This window comes from Lissotriton vulgaris, chromosome 4_1, assembly GCF_964263255.1.
Source record: "Lissotriton vulgaris chromosome 4_1, aLisVul1.2, whole genome shotgun sequence".
Classification (NCBI taxonomy): Eukaryota; Metazoa; Chordata; class Amphibia; order Caudata; family Salamandridae; genus Lissotriton; species Lissotriton vulgaris.
In genome coordinates, this window is record NC_141691.1 from 112924930 (window position 1) to 112949731 (window position 24802).

The window sequence follows — 24802 nt, forward strand, 5'->3', positions numbered from 1 at the left end:
GGTTTGGAATTCCGGGATTTACCAGAATTCTCTGTCACCACTGTTGTATGGATTCTTCATTCAAAGTGTGATGCAGGGAGACGGACAGGCACATACGGGGGCAGATTTACGAGTTCTGGCGCATCTCTGCAAATCAGCAGGGATGCGCCAGAAAAGTTGCGACCCGCAATTCCCTCCCTACGCCACCACGAATGGTCGCATTTACAATGCGGCGCACCATGGTGCAAGGATAGGGCGATGCGTGTCACATCTTGTGCCGTAACGGCGACGCATTCCTGGAGTCGTGTCGCAAGCGCGACGCGGCTCCAGCAGTGCTCAGGGGCGCCCTATGCCTAACATGCTGCATCACTCCTTACGCCTGCTTCAAGCAGGGTTTTGACGTAGAATGGACATAAGAGTGACTCAGTGAAATCTTGTAGATTTTATTTCACTGGGTCACTTTGACGAAGCGTTCCTGCGACGGAATGCCCATCATGCACCGGAACGCCCAAATGAAACCTAACGCAGGTTCCATGTTGTGCATGGCTTTAGAACGTGATGCATCTCCCTAGATGCGTCGCCTTGTAAATAAGGTGCAACGCAGCGCATGGTTTACACCACTGCTGCATCACAGAAGTGACGCAACAGCAGCGTAAATGTGGTACATGGGGCATGTAAATCTGCCCCTTGATCTTTTTGGCTCTCTGTGTTGGGTGAAATTTAGAGGAATGGTGCTAATATATTTTGACATGACTCAGCATTTTTCATGATGCTGCATTTTCCCGGAAGCCTGCACACTTCCCAGTATATTTACTATTTCCCTCAGTGTTGGTATCCCGGACGCCCAAATGATCACTTAAGCATAGGGGTTATATACCTGTCAACTTACAAAGGAATTTCACTGTGTGAGGAATGGGTGTAGCCTCGTGCTGAGAGCTACCTAAGAGGCACTGAGCCCCAACAAGCTTCCCACCAGCCGCGGTCGGTAGTGGGAGTACCTGCCGAGCTGTGACTTGGGGAGGGGGAGAGGCAGGGTGGGGGGTAGTGAACTATGGATTATGGAGGTTTACAGGTAAGTAAACATATAAATAAATTGATCAAATTTCGTTGCATGCACTGCATCCCCAAATGCGATGCAGTGCGCACAACAAAATTAGTTTTATTTATTTATATGTTTACTTAATTGTAAACCCCTCCGTAAGCGCTTGCTTAGAGACCCCGGGGTGATAATGCGCTATATAAATCTAAATAAATAAATATTATTCACCTCACCAACCTGGTCACTCTCTAGCTGGCATGGATGGCACTGTGCTGATCCAATGCTTAGAACCTCTGGTAGAAAGCGCACCTTTGAGGTGAGCAGATGTGGAGTGTTGGTGGGTGCGTGGAGTGTTGAATATAAAGGAGCCGCTCTCCACATAAGTCTTGGAACTACCCAGGGGTCCCTGCTCTTTTTTGCATATTTTGCAATGCTTGTGTCTCCAAAATGGTAGCATTTGTCAGATCCATCTGCTTCTAATAACTTAATTATTAAAACACTGACTATATAAAAATTGTACCGTTTGCAGAGGATGGTGCTTCGGTGCGGTGTGTACTGCCAGGCCATTCCGTGGGGACCGTACCTCCCGTGCTAACCACGCCTGTGGTTACCGTGCCTGTGGTTACCGTGCCTGTGGTTACCGTGCCTGTGGTTACTGTGCCTGTGGTTACCTGTGTAATGGCATCATCTGTTAAAAAAACCAAAAGATAAGTTTCTCAAGAAGTCCATTATCCTTTTTTCTTACCATCCCAGCAATTCTTCTGCCAGTGGAAAACATTTATTGAATACATGAAGTCATAAGGAACTGTAAGCTGAGGTTAAGAAAGTAAAAGTATTGGAAGACAATGAGAAGTTTCCTAACAGCAGCACCAACAGCAGCATCCAGCTCACCCCTCCAATTCACTGACGGTACCTCACTCAATGATTTAGAATAGACCCAAAAAAAGGAGAAGATAACTGGCCTCTAGGCCTTGACACTTGAGAAAAGAGGGGCTTTTCTTGGTGTCTCCACCTTTTACGCAAAAAAATACACTGATGTGGAAGTGTATGAGTTTATTGGATTTTCTGAAAATTGCAATGAATACAACTTCACCAGGATGACCAGACCGAAATACAAGATCGCCATTGTCGGCCACTATCTGCAAGACATCCTGTTTACAAAAAACAGTAGGAAGAGATTTGGGTCAGCCCCTTTCAGCCATTGGTTTGAGTCATCCCTCTAAAGCCAATGTTCTGAGACAAAGTCAATTACATCTTGTAGTGGTCTAAAGGCTACAGTGCAGGTATTTCTCACCTCTTGCCATTGAGTTTTTCAGATATCATTAAATTGATTAGGGCTGGATTGCTCTTTCTAACTTTGGTATTTCTGATTTTTCTTTAAATATCTTACTCTTACTGGCTATCAATTTCTCCACCTCTCTTTCCCCATTATTTACTCCTCTCAAGACCTTTCTTCTTTTCAATTGAACCCACCACCTCAATTATCTATCTCTATTTATAGCTCTCTTTTCCTCTACTGAATTGACCTGGCCTTTTTTAACCTGGTCTCATTTTGCTCTCTCTACTTTGCATTCTTGTTTTTCCTTATCTCTCCTTCTGCCTCTACCCATCACTGCCTTTATCACACTCGAATACACCATTTTCTATATTACCTTTCTCTTTACTTCACCCCATGGATAGCTTTATTTCTCGAACTTTCTCTACATTTCTTCTCCATCTCTTTCTACCTCACTCCAAAACATTCCCAAGATCTCTACCTCCCATTCTCAACCTGCATCTTCCTCCCTATCTGTATCTTTCCTTCTGGCTAGCCCACGTTTCTCTAGTCACTTTATTTATTTTTCTACCTCAAATATCTTTCTACATCATATCTATCGCTATTGCCTTCCCCCTCTTGCTATACTGTTCTCTTTTCGTCTCACTCAGCCTTCTCCAGTATCATTCCCTGTCCCACTGCTCTTACTCAACAGGGTCACCGGTGACAGTAGCCAGAAAAGTGCGCACTAATAGGCGAAAAGGGGCAAAGCAGCGATTTTAACCAACAGAATGGGGAAAATTCTCAGAGCAGAGCTACAATGAGAGCAGCAAGCAGCTTGGTCACTGGGTTGCACATAAAATGATGTTGCTGGTATAATAAATATATCCATATCCAAGTTCCAAAAGAAATAGCTTTATCAATACTAGTTCAAGCTTTTTTTAGTGTCACTTGGCAGGCGGACACCAGGTAGCTTGAGCTTTCAGGTCTTTTTTTGTGTACATTTTTATAATTTTTAACATATAATTCAATATTGTTTGATATCACGAAGGACTGAATGAGACGCAAAAGTGTAATAAATTCAAAGACTAGCCAAACGGTACCCCAACATTTAGCTTGCCTGGGGCGCATCCATTCTGAAGATAAATTCTTAAGATTGTTAAGTGGTCACTGTCCACAAGCTAATAGAATGTTTTAATAGGGTCATTAAAGGGAGTATCAAATGGAATTTTTGACATGACTGGTCTTGGAAATGTGTCTTCGAGAAAAAGTGTGGTTCTATAGAATTTCACCTCACAGTACCACAGAGAAAGTCTATTCAGGTTTTTAAAAGGACGAGAACCTGCCTCTACATTGCACCCATGGTGGGTTAAGAAGCATGTGAACAATAAGGACACCCACAGGCAGTGTGGCAGAACAAGTAGCTTTGAAGCAACGTTGGTCCAAGGAGCATTAGCATTAGGTCTGTTCTTGATTGCATGATGAGACTTGGTTTGATTTCGCTGATCTGGATTGGCTAAAACATGCAATTCGAGTTTTGGCCGGCCAATAAGGGTGGTGAAAGTGAATGCCCCCAGCGTGATTACCCAAGATGGAGTGGACTGGAATATGAGGCGAGTGCCCAAGTGCAGTAACAAAAAAAGGGGAAAGATTATCAGAGCGGAGGACGGCGAGGGGGCTGCGGAGTTTAGGAGATGGAAGCATGGTCAGGAGGTCCTTACGGATGTTACGGATAGGTCTGGCATACAGGGTGGCAGAGGTTTGCATGTTCGAGGATGTTGGCGTGCAATGTGATAGAATGTCATTTGGTGGCAAGTGTGAAGGTGAAAGGATGCATTTGTGACAATAGGAGACGATGACTTCTCAGGGAGGGGGGGGAATGGTAGATTTCAGAAACATTCAACATTCAGTGCAGCTCCTGGACCTGATGTCATGGTTTAATGATATTTCTTAGCCACCTTGGAGCAATCTCCAATTGTTTTACTTTCATTTCTTAGGTTTGTTGTTTCGTTTTAAAGAAAGACAATGTGTTACATTATTTTATTATCGTGTTATTCAATATCTTTCTTCCCTAGATCTGTACCCTTGTCCCCCGTTTAGCTTTAGTTAGAAACTATTTACATCATGGCTATTATATGTAGGCTTAGAATGTTTATGCAGAACCTAGGTCTATTGTATTGGGATCTGTGCGCTGTGCCTGTATAGAAGGAAAAAGTCTTACTCTAGGTTCTATTATCGCATTTTTGGAAAACCTGCGATTCTTACTATATCACTTCATCGTCTTGGACTGTTCCCTTATTTGGCAATGCGGGTTCTAGATAACTAAAAGCACTTTGATATAACCAGAATACTCCCAGGTTTCACCAAATTATGAGCGGTTGGTGCTCAACCAATGAGGGAGCTTGACCCAGACATCTCTTTTCTTTGCAGAAGAACTGTGTGATCCCCACAAATGTCCCTCCTACTATATTCAAGTACCTACAAATGTCACGGGGTGTCAGCCATCTTGTGACTATCAAGTAGCACCATTCCAAACTCTAGGATTAAGCGCATCTTGCTAGCTGCAAGTGATTTATTATTTTGTAAACCGCCCCCCAAATAAAAAAAAAACACAAAAACACAGCGGATTGAAACATGGTCTCATTTCTACAGAGGCTGGCACATATAAACACGTTTGGTATGTAATTCTATACATTTAAAATGACTTTTCCTGCACATGTACCTCGCGTAGTAAATTTCTGACTTGTGACGCTTAGATGCACCTCTTCACTTTGCTGCGTTGTCTTCGCAGGAATCAGGTTCTCCGCTTCACAATAGTAGGTCCCAGAATGAGATGTTTGAAAGTTCTCGATAAGGAGCGAAGCAACTCCTGACAGAAAGACTCTGCGGCTTCCAGGTGCTTGGGCCCTCTTGTACCACCTATAAGTAATCGGAGGTGAGCCTTCCGCAGAACATGTGAGGTTCACTGTGGCTGCTTCAGAAACTTCAAGAAAGGATCCTTCAGGCTGGATCAAAGGCTTAGTCACTGCAACTAGAATGCAAAGAACATAGGAGTTAAAGTAGATTTCATTTACATGGTATACAAGTAATAATAATAATAAAAACATTTATAAAGCGCCTGGTTACACTAGAGAAACAGTGCGTCTCCGCGCTGTGGATGCAGTCCACAAGGACTCCTGAACACAGACCCACAGAAAGGGAAGGGGACGAGAAGAACAAGGACCCCTCAATTCCTGTCTTTAGGGAACAATTGGGTCTTAAGTTTCAGCCGGAACAGTGTTTCCGAAGGTTCCATCCGCAGTTCAATGGGGAGTTCGTTCCATTGTTTGCTGGCTAATTACCTAAAAGAACGACCCCCATCAGCGCTTTATGGATACGGGGTGCCAGAAATTGCATGCTACCCATAGATCTCAAGAGGCATTTGGGACGGTATATTGTCAGCATCTTTTGGAGGTAGACAGGGCCTTTGCCCTGTGCAATACGATGGGTCATGCACATGGCTTTAAACCGAATACGTTCCCGAATGGGGAGCCAGTGCAAGGTCTGTAGAGCACGTTTCCCAGACGACTTCCTAGGCAGGTTCAAGACAAGCCTGGCAGCCGCATTTTGAACACATTGGAGTTGGTTCAGGCCTTTTTTACTTAGGCCACATAGCAGAGATTTCCCATAGTCAAGATGAGAAGTGACCATGGCATGCACTAATGTTTTCCTCGCTGTGATGGGTAGTAGGTCTAGGATTTTACATAGAACCTTTAGTATGCCATTGCATTTACCCGCCACATTTCCAATATGTTGGGGATATGAGAGGTTAGTGTCCAAGAGAACCCCCAAGTTCATCACCGTATCAGAAGGGATAGGTGTAGGACCCAGGTCAGAGGGCCACCAGGCCGACGTCCAGATCGAAGGAGAAGAACCAATCACTAAAAGTTTGGTTTTATTCCCGTTGAGGCGAAGGCAATTGGTCTTCATCCAGCCGGCGAGTGCCACAAGACAAGCGGAGAAATTATCTGCAGTCTCCACTGGGTTATGAGAGAGGGTGACCACCATTTGGGTGTCACCAGTTGGGTGTCATCGGCTTATGACAATTTATCCACCCTATAGGATTCCACCATCCTAGCACGGGGTTCCATATACAGATTAAACAACGTTGGGCTCAGTATAGAGCCCTGAGGGACCCCTTGTCTAAGAGATCGAGGTGTGGATTTAAAAGGGGGGCAGTGCACTTGAAATTTCCTGTCCGCCAGAAAAGAGCCCATCCATTCGTAGGCTGACCCGGCTACCCCAACCTCGCTCAGGCGGGCAAGGAGCTTAGAGTGCGACACGATGTCAAAAGCCGCACTCAAGTCCAACAGTACCAGGGCGGCTGTATGTCCCTCATCCACTTTCTGACGGAGCAATTCTGTGGAAAAAAGAAGGGCAGTTTCCGTAGAATGTCACCCTAAAACCAGATTGGGAGAAATGTAGAAGGTGAGTATCCTCCATAAATTGTACCAGCTGGTTGTTGACCAATTTCTCCACCACTTTGGCACAGAACGGCAGGAGGGAGATAGGGCGGAGATTGTCCAGCTGAGATATACTCTGGTTAGCTTTCTTTTTTATAGGAACCACCTGGGCTAGTTTCCACTCCTCTGCCACATGACTTTCTTGAAAAGATAGGGTAGACAAATTACCTATGTGGTTACTCAGGAGGTACATATGGCTCCTGAGAATCTTAGGAGGAGCAACATCCATAGGCGATCCTGATTGGATACCTGTAATTAATTTTATCAATTCCTCCCTCGGAGGAACCTTGAACTCAATGAGACATGTATTCTTAGTGAGCCTCTGACAAGTATCCGGGACAGGAATGTCATCGGCCGGACTCTTCTGAAAAGACATGTTAATCTTCTCCACTTTGTTCACGAAGTGGTAGGCAATGGATTTGCATATCTCAGTGGAAAAGAGGTCTTTGGTCACTGTCCTCGCGAGTGACGTTAACTCCTTATAAATCACAAAAAGGTCTTTGGAGGAATTTTCGGATGATTCAATCCTCTCTTTAATAAATTTCCTTTTTGCCTTCTTAATCAGACTATGGTACTCCCTTAAGCTGTTCCTGTATAACTCTTTACGGGCAGTATCATAGTCTTTGCGCCAAAAGCGTTAAAGACCTTTACATTTAGCTTTGGCTGCAAGCAGTTCCTCATTGTACCATGGGGCTGACCTAGTCCCCCGTACTGGGGCATTTTGAGTCCATGGGGCCACCTTATCTAATGCCTTAGACACCCATTCCTCATACTCCTTCCGTGCTTTCTTAAGGTTCTCACTAAGTGGGGAGGTTTCCTGATTTAATGCTCGTTTGAATGCCTCATGACTGAATTTTTTCCAATTCCTGCGTTTTAGTAGAATCGGTCTCTTAGATTTTTCCCCTCTGGGTGTGCCGGTTACTAAGAAAGGCATAAGGTGATGATCCGACCATGGGATCCTGATGGGAGGGAGCACCTTAATATCTTCCCAATTAGAAAAAATGGGATTGAGGAGATGTCCCGCTTGATGCGTTGGCATCCCACTAGAGAGTCTAAACGTCAGGGACTTCAGAGAGGCAATTACTGATTGTGCCTCTGTACAGTTTACATCCTCAAAATGTAGGTTCAAATCACCCTATATGAGGAATTTACTATAATGTAAGGCCGGTTGAGTCACTGTTTCCAGTAGGCTCTCAACAAATTGTGTGGACCCCCCCTAGGGAGCGATATATAAGATAGCCCATAATCGTACACTCAGGGGACACTTTGATAGAGAACAGGCCTGCTTCACTGTTACTAATTTTCACTGGCTCAAGGGAGCAAACCAACTCAATTTTATGCACCATAGCAATGCCACCCCCTCTTTGTACCTCCCTGTCGATTCTTAACAGACCGTAAGCCGGTGGGAGGGCCTCCACAATTTCCGGAGCTGAAGCCACATCCAGCCAGGTCTCCGTTAAAAACAGCAGATCCGGCTGATAGTCAATTAGAACATCCTGGATGTCCAGACGATGTTTTTTAAATGAGCGACAGTTCACCAAAAACATGGCGAGTTGATCGACCATCCTCGCGTTTTCCAAGGCAATTACAGGGTTAAAGTGGTAGCCTCTCAACTCCTCCCTGCGCCTCTCCATCCTTCACAACTCAACTCTGTCCTTCTGGGACTGCATCTCCTGAGTGTTGATCTTGGAGTTGGGCCTGGCTGCACAGAAATGGGAACCATTGAGTAGGGCTCTGAGGGCAGCATGGCACTAAGGCAGAGCTCCTATGCTTGGTTGCTACAGTGCTGAGATAGCTCACTTTGTTTCTGTCTTAGGGTTGGGCTTAACTGCCTGCAGCACCCCATCACAAGTAATCATATTTAATGAATGTGACCAACTTTACTGCACCATTTTATCTAAGCAACTCCTGCTTTTGTGAGCCCATGAGTTGAGAAACCACAACTTCAATCATGCACAGGAGAAGTGTGGCTCACCGATCAGAGAGTCAGACCCTGATGCAGAGGTCTGGCCTGGGACCAGGGTTCAATTCCCGATGTGGCAGGGTCTTGGGCTCAATGTCCATGGACTTGATAATTCTCGCCTCGGTGCCTACTCTGATCATGGGTCCCACTCTGCAACTCTGGGCAATAGCTTGCTTAATCTCCACAACGGCCCCGAAAGCACTAGGATGCCTGGCCTCACCTTAGAGGTGCCCAGTAAGGGGCATCTCACAGGGAAAGCCAGGAAGGGTTCCACAGCGGTATACAGCGCCAAGATACCTTCTAGGTGATAGTGCGCTTTACAAGTATACACACATTTACATTTACTGCAAATTGGCTGAGCGTCACTGAATATTTTATGCATGTGACAAAACTTAAGGTAAGAGCCTTTAGGATTGCTGCGATTCAGCAACTCAAATCCCATGTAATGTGCCTATTATGGTTACCGTCGGTACCTTTACCCTAAGGCACCTACCATGTATAATTAGAGGACTTGCGGGTGTAATGGTCAGGTAGATGTGGTCTCTCAGAGGATGGGCAGCAGTGTTCAGTCATTGGCTATGATGCACTCAATGTAATATTCATGCGCCGGCATCCTTTGCAGGGGAGTGGGATGGCGCAACCATGGAGTGAGAGAGCCTCACTGACGTTTGGGCCCTCAACAATCTAGAACTTTATCGTTAAAGTTCAGCATTTGCTCATAATCGCAGTCCTTTGAAGATTGAATAAAGGGGGGAGTTATTCATTTGTAAACTGCACCCCATAAAAAGACAGCACATTTCTTTCCTCTTGAACATTCCATCCTGAGCTATGGTCTCCACGCGATCATTTCTGCTCTCAGAGAGTGAACCAGTTGTGGCCTCTGCACCTCCAGAGGAGGTTCCATCCCTGGGCTGGTTGAGGCCTCTGCACCTCCAGAGGGGGTTCCATCTCTGGGCTGGTTGAGGCCTCTGCACCTCCAGAGGGGGTTCAGTCTCTGGGCTGGTTGAGGCCTCTGCACCTCCAGAGGGGGTTCAGTCTCTGGGCTGGTTGAGGCCTCTGCACCTCCAGAGGAGGTTCCATCTCTGGGCTGTTGATGCCTCTGCACCTCCAGAGGAGGTTCCATCTCTGGGCTGGTTGAGGCCTCTGCACATCCAGAGGAGGTTCCATCTCTGGGCGGGTTGAGGCCTCTGCGCCTCCAGAGCAGGTTCCATCTCTGGGCTGATTGAGGCCTCTGCACCTCCAGAGCAGGTTACATCTCTGGGCTGGTTGAGGCCTCTGCGCCTCCAGAGGAGGTTCCATCTCTGGGCTGGTTGAGGCCTCTGCACCTCCAGAGGAGGTTCCAGCTCTGGGCTGGTTGAGGCCTCTGCACCTCCAGAGGAGGTTCCAGCTCTGGGCTGGTTGAGGCCTCTGCACCTCCAGAGGAGGTTCCAGCTCTGGGCTGGTTTAGGCCTCTGCACCTCCAGAGGGGGTTCAGTCTCTGGGCTGGTTGAGGCCTCTGCACCTCCAGAGGAGGTTCCAGCTCTGGGCTGGTTGAGGCCTCTGCACCTCCAGAGGGGGTTCAGTCTCTGGGCTGGTTGAGGCCTCTGCACCTCCAGAGGGGGTTCAGTCTCTGGGCTGGTTGAGGCCTCTGCACCTCCAAAGGAGGTTTAGTCTCTGGGCTGGTTGAGGCCTCTGCACCTCCAGAGGAGGTTCCAGCTCTGGGCTGGTTGAGGCCTTTGCACCTCCAGAGGAGGTTCCATCCCTGGGCTGGTTGAGGCCTCTGCACCTCCAGAGGAGGTTCCAGCTCTGGGCTGGTTGAGGCCTCTGCACCTGAAGAGGAGGTTCCAGCTCTGGGCTGGTGGAGGCCTCTGCACCTCCAGAGGAGGTTCCAGCTCTGGGCTGGTTGAGGCCTCTGCACCTCCAGAGGAGGTTCCATCCCTGGGCTGGTTGAGGCCTCTGCACCTCCAGAGGGGGTTCCATCTCTGGGCTGGTTGAGGCCTCTGCACCTCTAGAGGGGGTTCAGTCTCTGGGCTGGTTGAGGCCTCTGCACCTCCAGAGGGGGTTCCATCTCTGGGCTGTTGATGCTTCTGCACCTCCAGAGGAGGTTCCATCTCTGGGCTGGTTGAGGCCTCTGCACATCCAGAGGAGGTTCCATCTCTGGGCTGGTTGAGGCCTCTGCACATCCTGAGGAGGTTCCAGCTCTGGGCTGGTTGAGGCCTATGCGCCTCCAGAGCAGGTTCCATCTCTGGGCTGGTTGAGGCCTCTGCGCCTCCAGAGGAGGTTCCATCTCTGGGCTGGTTGAGGCCTCTGCACATCCAGAGGAGGTTCCATCTCTGGGCTGGTTGAGGCCTCTGCACATCCAGAGGAGGTTCCATCTCTGGGCTGATTGAGGCCTCTGCGCCTCCAGAGCAGGTTCCATCTCTGGGCTGGCTGAGGCCTCTGCGCCTCCAGAGGAGGTTCCATCCCTGGGCTGGTTGAGGCCTCTGCACCTCCAGAGGAGGTTCCATCCCTGGGCTGGTTGAGGCCTCTGCACCTCCAGAGGAGGTTCCATCTCTGGGCTGGTTGAGGCCTCTGCACCTCCAGAGGAGGTTCCAGCTCTGGGCTGGTTGAGGCCTCTGCACCTCCAGAGGAGGTTCCAGCTCTGGGCTGGTTGAGGCCTCTGCACCTCCAGAGGGGGTTCAGTCTCTGGGCTGGTTGAGGCCTCTGCACCTCCAGAGGGGGTTCAGTCTCTGGGCTGGTTGAGGCCTCTGCACCTCCAGAGGAGGTTCCATCTCTGGGCTGGTTGAGGCCTCTGCACCTCCAGAGGGGGTTCAGTCTCTGGGCTGGTTGAGGCCTCTGCACCTCCAGAGGGGGTTCAGTCTCTGGGCTGGTTGAGGCCTCTGCACCTCCAGAGGAGGTTCCAGCTCTGGGCTGGTTGAGGCCTCTGCACCTCCAGAGGAGGTTCCAGCTCTGGGCTGGTTGAGGCCTCTGCACCTCCAGAGGAGGTTCCAGCTCTGGGCTGGTTGAGGCCTCTGCACCTCCAGAGGGGGTTCAGTCTCTGGGCTGGTTGAGGCCTCTGCACCTCCAGAGGAGGTTCCATCTCTGGGCTGGTTGAGGCCTCTGCACCTCCAGAGGAGGTTCCAGCTCTGGGCTGGTTGAGGGCTCTGCACCTCCAGAGGGGGTTCAGTCTCTGGGCTGGTTGAGGCCTCTGCACCTCCAGAGGGGGTTCAGTCTCTGGGCTGGTTGAGGCCTCTGCACCTCCAGAGGGGGTTCAGTCTCTGGGCTGGTTGAGGCCTCTGCACCTCCAGAGGGGGTTCAGTCTCTGGGCTGGTTGAGGCCTCTGCACCTCCAGAGGAGGTTCCAGCTCTGGGCTGGTTGAGGCCTCTGCACCTCCAGAGGGGGTTCCATCTCTGGGCTGGTTGAGGCCTCTGCACCTCCAGAGGGGGTTCAGTCTCTGGGCTGGTTGAGGCCTCTGCACCTCCAGAGGGGGTTCAGTCTCTGGGCTGGTTGAGGCCTCTGCACCTCCAGAGGAGGTTCCATCTCTGCGCTGTTGATGCCTCTGCACCTCCAGAGGAGGTTCCAGCTCTGGGCTGGTTGAGGCCTCTGCACCTCCAGAGGAGGTTCCATCTCTGGGCTGGTTGAGGCCTCTGCACCTCCAGAGGAGGTTCCATCTCTGGGCTGGTTGAGGCCTCTGCGCCTCCAGAGGGGGTTCCATCTCTGGGCTGATTGAGGCCTCTGCGCCTCCAGAGCAGGTTCCATCTCTGGGCTGGTTGAGGCCTCTGCACCTCCAGAGGAGGTTCCATCTCTGGGCTGGTTGAGGCCTCTGCACCTCCAGAGCAGGTTCCATCTCTGGGCTGGTTAATGCCTCTGCGCCTCCAGAGGGGGTTCCATCTCTGGGCTGGTTGAGGCCTCTGCGCCTCCAGAGGGGGTTCCATCTCTGGGCTGGTTGAGGCCTCTGCACCTCCAGATGAGGTTCCATCTCTGGGCTGGTTGAGGCCTCTGCACCTCCAGAGCAGGTTCCATCTCTGGGCTGGTTGAGGCCTCTGCACCTCCAGAGCAGGTTCCATTTCGGGGCTGGTTGAGGCCTCTGCACCTCCAGAGGAGGTTCCATCTCTGGGCTGGTTGAGGCCTCTGCACCTCCAGAGCAGGTTCCATCTCTGGGCTGGTTGAGGCCTCTGCACCTCCAGAGCAGGTTCCATCTCTGGGCTGGTTGAGGCCTCTGCACCTCCAGAGGAGGTTCCATCTCTGGGCTGGCTGCAGGAAGCAATGTTTGGCACCTGTTCTTTGTGTGTTTCTTTCAGTATGCCAGCATGGGGTGTGCTTGTAGATGAGAAACGGTTCCATAAAACTACCCTTTATCCGTCACCAGGGCACTGTAGCTGTGTTTATGAAGCTGCAAGGGTTTCCACTTAGTTTGGGATTTACCACGCTTGCCTATATATGTCACCATCTGTTGCTTAATTAGCATATTTCAACAACAAATAATGTGTTTCCAGCCAGATGTCACTCATGGTGCAACACATTGGCAGATATTTTGTAATAGTTACATGGTCACTTTTCGGAAGTGGATTGCGGTATTCTGATATAAAACTAGTATTAATGAGGAGAAACCTTTGCCCAGACAGTATTAATGATCCCAGCAGATGGACCTGCGAAAGGAACCCAGCAAATACACTCTTACGTTTTAAAAGGCAGTTCTGAGACAGGGTAATTGAGGATTCTTTTTTGTTATAAAAATGTTTGGTTGCTTATTGACACAGATACATGCTATACCAGCAGTGCTTAATTTGTAGGGGAAAAAGTAAGTTCTGGGGCCCATCTTCGGAGGCCACTGCAGCTTTCACCACTCATTGCAAGGTCAGCTTTGCCAATGCCAGAACTAATAAAACTACTAGCCATCGCACTGTTTCAAGAGTGACCCTTCAGACGTCCGCGGGCCACCCAAAGCCAGAAGAATGACCGGGGCGGAAGGCATTATTAATTTGTGATATAATTTGAATTATCAAACACTGTGCTACTCTCATCCTCAAATTAGACAGACAGTGCCACCTTTTGGTGAACTGTCAAAAGTACGGGTGCTGAGTACTGGCAAACTCCGACTCAAATTAAGCACTGTCAAGAGACAGAGGGGCATATTATCAATGCTGGCTATATGCTATTTTCGCCGCTTTAGCGGACGTTATCGGCCGCTAAGCGGCGATAATACAATCGCCCAATTAGCAAGCTGTTGTTAACTGATGTTAGCGACAGCGAGCAGTTTGGGGCCCGCTTTGCATGTTAGCGATAATTATTGCTAATGACATGCAAAGTGAGTGGGCGTTCCCAACCAGTTAGCGACTGAAAGCAGTCGCTAACGTCACTAACTCCTATTAGCAAGGCAGGCTTAGCGATGGCAATATTCGCGCTAAGCGTGAATATCGCCAAAAACTAACACCTGCCCACACCAGTTCTTAGCCAGGTTATCCAATGGGAGGTGACAACATGGCAAAGTACATTTAGTCGCTAATGCGCGAATATGGCTGTATTCACAGCGATTTTCACGCTATCGCCGGAAAAATTATCGCTTTGGAGATAAACGTAGCTAATAGCACGTTATCTCAGCGATAATTTCCGGCGATGCTTAGCAATAAAAAAATCGTTGCTAAGCCTAGTTAGCGATAAATATCGCTAATCGTTGGTAATATGCCCCACTGTTCGCCTCAGTTGTTTTTGAAAGGACACTCGGGCCTGATTACTGAATACTATAGGTTTACCCCCATTAAATTTCGGCAGGTTTGAGCTGCCAAAGTTTAGCTAACGTTGGGTTATTTAACGCACCGGAGAAATAACGGGGGCCTTATTTATGAAGGCCTTGCGTCAGTTTTACGCCGCCGGTGCGTCACTTTTTGTGACGCACCAGCGGTGTAAAAAATGCGCCTTGTTGCGCCATATTTAAAAAGTGACGCATCTAGGTAGATGCGTCACTTTTTAAACCCCTGCGCCACATTATACCTGCGTCAGGTATAATGTATGCAGAGGGGGCGTTCCCCCGCAAAAAGCCTCGTAATAGTGACGCAGTGAAATCTATGAGATTTCACTGCGTCACTTTTAGGACGCTGTTGTGTCAATTTCTTGCGCCTGCCTCACAGCAGGTGTAAGACTGACGCAGGCCCTTTCACATGGGGCTTTCCCCATGTGAAAGGACGCATTGCTGGAGTTGCGTCACTTTTGTGACACACTCCAGCAATGCGTCACTTTTGCGCTTACAGATACGTCAGAAATACTGACGTATCTGTAACTCCTTGCGACGTGATGGGTCATACATTAAATATGACGCATCAGGAATGTCGTAAGGAGTGTGCAGTGAAAAGTGACGCATCGCTGTTTTCACGCAGCGATGCGTCACTTTTCATAAATGAGGCTCCGGATGCCTTAAATAAAATTTGTAATTCCGTCCCGTGCGTAAACAGGGGTTTTCCACAGGACGGAATTACCCGCCCAACTTGTAAACAGGCCGTCAGAGTATAGAAGAACGCCAAACATGTTACTTCTCTTTTCAAAGGTGCAATGTTTCGTACCTTGAGGTGCCTCCAAGCGAGACACTTACAGTATTGGTGTGTAATGTTCAATGCTGCTCTTTGGGGCCTCCCAACATAACATTGGTTTCGAAAGGCAGGATTGTGGATACAGAGTGAACCCAAGTTGAAGACCAGCTCCAAATCATAACAGGACACACATAATTTAAGCGCCGCAACTTTCATTACAACCGTCACATGTAGACTCGCTTTCCTCTACACCCATCAAAATCACATGTGCACACGTCTTGTAACACAAACTATTTTACTCTTGAAATTTGAAGGCATGGTGTTGACAAACTGTTTTTTCTAAAAGCAAAACCGTTTTTTTGGGAGAATTACTTTTCTTTCTTAAGAAGCCGTAGAATTTCATACAGTGTTTGCGATACCTTTGTTATTGATGCACGTTAAATGGCTAAATAGTAAAATATAGTAACAGAATGTGCCGCATAATTTGGTTTTACTTGCTGCATAATTTAATTAACCCTCTTGCATATGGTCCTTCCGACCACACTAGTCCTGGCTATGAACTTTATCGTTTTTTACACTCTTTTTAGGCTACCTGAGGGAGACAGGTGTTCATTTGGCCACAGTACCACCTGGAGAGTCTCATGGTACCTCACACGCCCTTTGACCTTCAGTTTCACTCACACGTTTACATGTACACACATTAACTCTTACATACACATTCTCTCTAGCATAAACACACACTCACCCACTAGCACGCACACAACAGACATTTAAAAAAAAAAATTCTTACCTCAGTTACCAGGGAAGGCCATGTTCCAGCTAATCACTCTCTATTTTTTATTACACTCATAGTGTATAATGAAGTCCTGGGAGGGGGTTAGAAGTGTTCTCCTGTGGTGGATTGGTACTTGAAGGACAAAAGGTCACACTCGTGCAGCCACATGCATCATTGTAGGAATATGCGATTCCTAAATTGCGAAAATTAAGGAATCGCAAATTCCTATGCATCAAGAAATCGCAAAAGTTTTTGCGATTTCTTAATTTTCCTTATTTGCGATTCCTTAATTGCGAATCGCAAATAAGGAATCGCTTTACATTGATTCCTATGGGCCTAGAGGCCTATAGGAATCAATGGGAAGGCATTCTCTATTTGCGAATTCGCAATTAAGGAATCACAATATGAGAATGCAATTTCAAGGGTGCAGGGGTGGTCCAAAGGACCCCCCCCTGCACCCCTGAAATTTGCGATTTCTTAAATGCTATCGCAATTTGAGAAATTGCAAAAAATTGCGATTTCTTAAATTGCGAGAAATTGGAAATGAATGATGCATCTCAAAAAGTGATTTTGGAATCGTAAATGGCCGAATTTTGCGATTCGCACCGTTTGCGATTCCAAAATCGCTTGATGCATGTGCCATGATAGTGAATAATGCGGTCCTGGGAGGGCTTTAGAAGTGTACTCCTGTGGTGGATTGGTACTTGAAGGACAAAGTGAAAAGGTAAACACTTTGGGCCACATGCATCAACCTATTTAGGAAGTGCAAACGGTGCGAATCGCAAAATTCGGCCGTTTGCGATTCCTAAATAGGTTTTTGGGATGCATCAAGCATTTTTGGTAAAATCGCTATTTTTAGCGAATTCCAAAAATGCGATTGCTTTTAAGGAATCGCAAATTTGCGATTCCTTAAAAGCAATGCATGATTAGTTTTAAAATTGCGAATTCGCAATTAGGGGGTGCAAATTTCCTCGAGGTTGAACCTCGTGGTAATTTGCAAAAATGTGTCAAAATGCCCAAAGATGAATTTTAAAACACTGTCGTGTTACAGACACACATGTCCTTAGGACATGTGTGTGTGAAACATGCACTTCAAAATACATTTCAGGGGTGCAGGGGGGGCGTCCTTTGGACCCCCCCTGCACCCATGGAATGCATTAACATTTTGCAAATTCTAATTTGCGAATTTGCAGTTCCCATTGATTCCTATGGGCCTTTTGGCCCATTGGGAATCAATGGGAATTGCGAAATCACAAATTGGAATTCGCATAATATTTGCGATTCGGTAAAAATTGCGATTTTTACCGAATCGCAAATTTTATGCAATTTAAATCATGCATCCCGTTTTGTGATTCCTTATTTGCGATTCCCTAAAAATCGCAAATAAGGAATCGCAAAACCTGACTTTGATGCATGTGGCCCTTTGATCAGGACAAATCTGGTCCGGGTATCCTACCCGTGCTTTATTGCGGTCATCCTCAAACTGTGCCTATGTCCAAGTCTACCCCGACCACTGAAGTTCAATAATACTTTGTGCTTATTGGCTCTATTCATACATAGAAATCTAAAAATTCATACCTCCAGTACCTCTTATTGGATTTTTATCATTTTGGTGTCATTTTGTTTATTACATTTTACTCTGTTTTTGTTTGTGTTTTTAGTGGTTTTGCATTTTGACTTTATTACTGTTTTGGTACGGCATACATACTTTATGCACTGTGTGTAAGTTAAGCCTGTCAGTTCAGGTTAATTTAGAGGCTTTGAGCGTTCACCCTGACAAAGGTTGCAATTATTTCTGGAGGTGGGTTTTGGTTAGCTACATATCCCAAATAATCAAATTTCTTACACTCCTGCTTTTACTCTCCAAGACCTTCCCCTTCGAATATGCACAAAATCAGACGTACCTGCACTGGGTATACTTTGCTAACTGCTTGCCACATTTAATGAAGATTCGTCAAACATTACTAAAATTACACGTCCCCTTCTCATTCGCTGGAGTAGCCACGACTGAAAACAGGCCCATAGGTAGGCAAAAAAAAGCCCCCACAATGACCTGTCAGACCAGCCCACTCGGGCACTGCCCAATAGGCCGGTCCGACCCTGGAGACCAGTTTGGGAGCACCAAGAGAAGATGTGAACATTAGTCCTCTTTCTTACCTTTCCGTACATCCATGTTAATGAATGCCTCCTTTTTCAGCAAGTCACTGGTTCCATTCAACATCAGGGACACTTCGCAGGAGTACTGTCCCCCGTCGTCCACCTCCAGGTTCAGGATAGTGAGAGAGACATCGCCCCCTTGACGTTCCCGTGGGAGGCTGAGCCGGCCTCTGTCCTTAGTCAGAAATGTGTGGTCTCCGGTGTGATCTCTCTGTAAGATCATCTGCCCATCCATTCGCCATGTGACGCTCTGCGGTGTATAGTGTACGGGCGAGTAGGAGCACGGAAGAAACACTGAACTTCTCCAGGTCCCATGAACATCTTGCTGGGCAGACAGGTTAAATTCAGCTGTAATTTAACATAAATTGTAGATTATTGGTCAACCCTAGGAATCGTCGGTGACTGTGATAAAACTAGCAACAAAACTAAAGTCAATACATTTCTAAGTTCTGGGGTCAAACCTTTTTAGGACCTGAGATGATAGCCATCTGCACATCTAGAACTTTCGAGAAAACGAGAGCCTTTGAAAGTTTATGACTCCGCTATATAGACACCGAGTGAGACCCCATTTCTTGTTACGATGGGGGTTGCAATATCGTTGTCGAAACATCAACCTACAAAACATCAACTCCTGTATATCAACTACCTCTATAAGAGAATAGTAAGTAGATGAGGAGTTAAGAACTGTAAATCTATACTTCCCTATAGATGCCTATCATCATTGTAATGAAAGTTGATTCTGAAATAAATATTGCTAATGGTCGATATTGAGACATACATAATCAGTACAACACCTAGCATGTGTGACAGAATAAAAGAAGACAGATGCTACTAAACTGTAAAGCCTTTATGGAAGCAAGCTCCTAACCTAAAAAAGTTTGCCCCGTGCTCAATCATTCCTTCATTGAGGTCTGGGTATGGGGGGCTCTAATTGACATTGCAATGTGGCAGCTACGACTTCATAAGATCTCAATTGATTTTCTAGCCCTCATTAGAAATGAGCAAGGAATCTTCGTTGGCACTCACATCTGCAGAAGTTTCTGTATGGTTTGGAAAATTCTTGATCAGCTGGATCTTAGAGACCCCTTCAATAATCCAACCATCACAACATTGCGCTTTGGGAAAGTCTGTGGAAAATTCAATCAAGCCGATCTTTTCACATTTAGCACACAATCATGGGTTTAACTTAAAGGGAAACACAACCTTACACAAGTCCAACTGATACCCATGCATAGGCATAATTTAATAAGGGCTGTGTAACGTTTTGCTATACCACCCCAAGCGAAGCAATTTAGGAATGCCAACGCAAAGTATAGCTTCTCCAGAAGATCCAGATTTCGGTCCCAGTAAGGGCGGACTTCAGGTTCAAGGGTAAAGGCTTCGGAGATATCCCTTAACCATGAGTGGCTGTAGGGAAACTGTGTAGAACAGCAGCCTAGCCTCCATTTCTCTTCCAGCCACAAGTCCTACCTCTAAAGACATTTGTAAGAAAGTTGGGAATGTTTCCGAGCCCCCATCTATTCAATTGGTAGGTATATATTGCTTTCATTGTTGGGCATGTTTGAGCATTTGTAAGGCAGATAAAAAAAAAGGGAAAATAAATAAATTACCCACACCTCAAACATGATCTAGCCCATGGTGTTTCAAGTAGGACTTCCAGTTTTGAAGCTGTGATGGCATTATTAAATTTTGAATAATCCGGCATTTTTCTCTTCAGTGTCTTTAGAGTTTTCCCACCACTCCACTTGGTCCCTTGCGACACATGCTACGAATCCCAATGGCCACTCTGCTAAACCTGGATTTCATTGGCCCAACAACAAGAAGGACTTCCTTGTTTACATGGAAGGCATCTACTCTGAAAGTTTTAGGCGTAAATAGATTCTGACTGCCAAATAAGCGAAAAGCGTCTGAAAAAAAAATGTCGATCTGGCATTTCATTATTGCTTACCCAGAAATTAAGCTAAAGCCCTGCGTGTTCGAAGTAGTCATATTTGATGCAGAACAAGAAAGGAAGCCAACGTCACTTACCTACATTGGATCTGGGACTCCTATTCTCTGTGCACAGATTTTATAAGCTATTTTGCTGTTGCTGGGGGGCTGATGAACCAACTTTTCACGTGACGCAGTGCAGCAAGGGAACAGGCTAATCTGCTCTGGGGCGCACTTCTGCTCTCATCGCTCTGGCGCACTTTAGGTAGACTGGTGCCAACCCCGGCGCCCTTGCATCACAGTGCAAGGGCACCTGCGTCACAAGGAGGATTCCCACTAGGCACAGCACACATAAAGAGGAAATAACGGGGAGAAAAAAAAAGTTCTCCTCGTTCCGCCATCCTCTTTTATGCGCGGAACGCCCATGCTCCACCAATGGAACACCTCCCAGAATGAAAAGTAACGCCATGCAGAGCAAGTCGCTGTGTTGCATTAGATTTCTTTACAAAGCCAGGCAAGGCGGTGCAAATCGCATCCTTGCGTGGCTTTGTAAATATCTACTAATCAAGGCTGCACCACAAAAGTGGAGCAACCATGGCACAAATTGTTAGTAGATCTGGCCCTCAGTGTAGAAGGTTGTGAATCCCTCACCCCGGGGTCAGAGGGGAAATTCAGAAGCCTAACATGGAACCAGGGGAGGTTTGCATTTATGTATCGATTTCAGATATCTTTATAGGGTGACCTCATCATTAAATTTGACATAAAACAGGACATGTACATCAGGAATGTTAAGTAATAATAACTGCACCAGAAGCAACACACAGCTTGCTTCAGTAGTGTACTTAGCAAGGAAAGTAGGACTTTAACAACTCCTTAAACTGTAGAAGCAAATAATTACCAGAGACCGATTATGAAAGCAAGAATTTGAAGAGGTATTTATTGATATTTGCTTAAGGAGAATATATTTGATTACATAAGAATATTTAGCAGACAATCTTCACAACTAAAATTCAATTTTATTACTTATGAAACAATTTTTTCAACTTAATTGGATTCAACACGGTTGTGGCTTTACCTTGTGCCTTGGAACTTGTTCGGAAACCCTTTTATCTTATTTGGGAGACGCACCATGACTTGTACAGATCAATGTGTACGACTCGTGTGGAATCAGTGTCATAATATTTGTGAAGGTAATATTACGACAATGGTTAGTTTTCATACATTACAGTGCCTAAACTGTAGGAAACAAGCAAACAACCGGTGCTCCTGTATTGCGACTTTATGGCACCAAATATATCCACCTTTGAAAGATGAATAGATAGGAAAGCGCTGTAGCCTGTAGGAATTTAAACTTCTAACCTGACCATCGCTGAAAGATGCCAGCAAAGAGGGATATTGGTACTTGGCATGGCTGAAGCACCGGAAATTGCATGACAAGAGTGTGGTGCAATGCCATGGCTTATGTGGGGCATTTTGTATGAGTGTGCAGGGAAATTGTATTCAAAGATGTTAAGAAGGAGCCGGAAGGTGATTCTTCAAGTAGTTTATTGAAGCATAAATATAGAAGCACAGGCGGAGCCAGCAACACATCTAATAGCCAAGCAGCCAGAGCGTAACTGACACACAGGAGAGAATACAGTCGATGCAAGGGTAAACATTCTAGAGGCTTGCAACAGCACGAGCCTTAAAGCAATACTAATAAATAAATCACAACATAACACATCCCCCCCCCTTACAAGGAACAAAAGGAAAGGCGAGGGAGAAAAAAGGTAAGCGGGAAAGGGAAGACAATACAAGGACAATAAGAAAAGAAAAACTACCAAACAAGGTCTACCTAACATAATCCTTAAGCCAACCAGGCGAAACTCTCAACCTCTTAGAGTTATCTGTGACTGGTAAAGCTGGAACAGAATTAGCATGAGTAAGAGCAGGGCAAGAAGTTACATTAGTATCAATCACAATAGGATCACTAACATCAGTATCACACACATTAGGATCACTAATCACCTCTTCCCCCTCCCCTAAATGAGGAAGTGACAAATTTGGCACTAACTGAGACTGTAGATCAGTATTCTCAAAATAATCCTCAATCCAACCAAAATCTCCAGAAGATCTCTTCTCTGGCTCCACGTTCTCCACACCATGGTCTTGGCAACAGTCAAAGGCAACATCCTTTAAATTCCAAACTTTGCCATCGTTCAATCTGACAGAATTCCTGAGAACCTCAACAACCATTTTAGGTGAATCAAATTTGTTCTCACCCTTGGCCACTCTGTAAGGTTTCCTAACTCTTACCCAATCGCCAGCATTTATAACAGCATCTCTAGCACCATGGCGTCTGTCATAGTAAACCTTGCTTTTATCGTGAGCCAAAACCAGACTATTTTTAACTTCCTCAGGGGACCACTCCTGAACACTGTCTTTGAAAACCCAACCTGGATTAAACTTGCATCTGGGTAGTCTACCTCTCATCATAACAAAAGGGGAGATACCAGTGCAATTATTCAAAGTGACTTTGTAGGACCACACCGCCTTCTGCACCTCCAATTTCCAATCTAAGTTTTTGTTGTTGGCAGCTTGCAAAATACCTTTAATAACTCTATTAAAGCGCTCAACTGTCCCGTTCCCACTGGGATTGTATAAAGAGGTGGTTTTATGTGTGATGCCACATTTTGCAAAGTACTCTTTAGCATCTTTTGATAAAAATTGAACTCCATTATCCGTTAGGATATTAACTGGTAGTCCTTCCACTACAAAAATTTTGTCCAAAAACTTTAAAACAGTTTTGGTATCCACATTCCCTACGAACTTAACTATAGGCCATTTGGTAAAAAGATCAATGGCAACCAATCCGTATTCTTTCTCAACCCCAATTGGACCAAAAATGTCCACAGCAATAGTCTGCCACGGGAGACTAGGAATAAGTCCTTCACTCATGGTTGGTCTCAAGGTCTTCAAGGACTTGTCGGCTGAGCTACACACAGAACACGCTTTAACAAAAATCTCAACTTCTTTGTCAACTTTCGGCCACCAAAACAAATTTTTGACTGCTAATTTAGTTCTTACTATGCCGAAATGTCCCTCATGGCACATTTGTAAAACCCTTTTCCTCAAACTTACAGGTGGGACGATTCTATCACCCCTCATCAACATGTCTCCTTCTAATGATAATTCATAACGGATTTCCCAAAATGGCTTCAAACTGCCTGACATATGCTTTTCTTTAGGCCACCCTTGACAGATAAACTTAGAAACTTGTACCAAATCCTTGTCCAAACCATGTTCCCTTGACCAATCCTCCCTGCTGATAGCTGGAGCTCCAGAATCGTGTACAAACGCCACAGTGAATTTCCCCCATGGGTCATCCACGCACTCCTCTAGAGGGGAAGGTAACCTTGATAAACAATCGGCTACCACATTGTCTCTCCCAGGTACGTAAGTGATGTTATATATGTATTCTTTCATGCGCATGGAGATCCTGGCTAATCTAGCTGAAGCGGTAGCAGTGCCCTCCGTGGACAAAATATGGACTAACGGTCTATGGTCTGTCCTAATATTGACCATCTTACCCCACACAAAAGCACGAAAATGTTCTAAAGCCCATGCACAGGCTAAGGCCTCCCTCTCTATGATAGGATATCTGCTTTCTGCCGGGGATAAGGCTCTGGACGCAAACAAAATGATCCTCTCCTTACCATTTTCTCCAATTTGTGATAACACCGCGCCCAAACCTTTGTCGCTAGCATCGGTTGTCAAACAGCAATCTAAATTGGGATCAAAGCTAGATAAGGCATTTACTTTCTGAAGTTCCCACTTAATCTCAGCAAACTCACGTTCACACTCCTTGGTCCATTCAAATTTCACATTTTTCTTAAGCAAGGACCTGATATGATATACCTTAGAAGCGAAGTTTTTAACAAACTTAGCGCAGTATTCTGCCATTCCCAAAAAGGATTTGATTTCCTCCTTGGATTCAGGTGCAGGCGAAGCAACAATGCTTTCAATGAGAGATGCCTTTGGCCTGACACCCTCCTCGCTGATTATATGGCCAAGGTAAGAAACGCTTCTCTCACCAAATTTGCATTTGGACAATTCAACAGTTAACCCTGCAGAGCTGAGTGTCTCGAAAACTTTCCAGAGTTTAGTGTCATGGTCCTCCTTGTCATTACCTGCAATCAAAACATCATCCTGAAAGAAACAAATGCCATCCATATTGCCAAACAACTTGTGCATTAAACGCTGAAAAACAGCTGCGGCTGAAGCAAGGCCGAATGGCATCCTTATGAATTGGAAGCAGCCAAACGGCGTGATAAAAGCCGTTAAGTGTCTAGATTCAGGATTCAAAACTACTTGGTGGTAAGCAGCTGAAAGGTCTACCGTGGAGAACCACGTTGCCCCTCTTAAAGAAGAAACCATCTCGTTAATTTTTGGTAAAGGGAAACGTTCAATTACTATATTCTTGTTAAGGTGGCGTAAATCGATACACAAACGAATCTTGCCATTGGATTTTCTCGCTACAACTACTGGACTAATCCATTCTGAGGAGTCTACCTCTTCGATAACTCCCTTGGCAAGAAGACCTTGAATTTCTTTTTTTACTTCATCCCTAATTAACAAGGGAATGGGTCTGACCTTATGCACTTTAGGTAGTGCGTCACTCTTGAGCATGATTCTGTGCTCAAAACCTTTTAACTGGCCTAATTGACCACTCACCACTTTAG

At 46.2% G+C, this 24802-nt stretch overlaps 1 protein-coding gene across 2 annotated transcripts in view; it reads right to left on the reverse strand.

The window, feature by feature from the left end:
* The window catches only part of LOC147718437 (V-set and immunoglobulin domain-containing protein 4-like), a 146818-nt gene that overhangs the window by 85378 nt on the left and 36638 nt on the right, over window positions 1–24802 (reverse strand). For both annotated transcript variants that reach the window (XM_086966722.1, XM_086966721.1), the window contains exons 2-4: window positions 18153–18500; window positions 4996–5304; window positions 1539–1706 (exon numbers count right to left, since the gene is read on the reverse strand). In XM_086966722.1, coding sequence (XP_086822848.1) covers window positions 1539–1706; window positions 4996–5304; window positions 18153–18500 — 825 coding nt within the window. The remainder of the gene's footprint in view (window positions 1–1538; window positions 1707–4995; window positions 5305–18152; window positions 18501–24802) is intronic.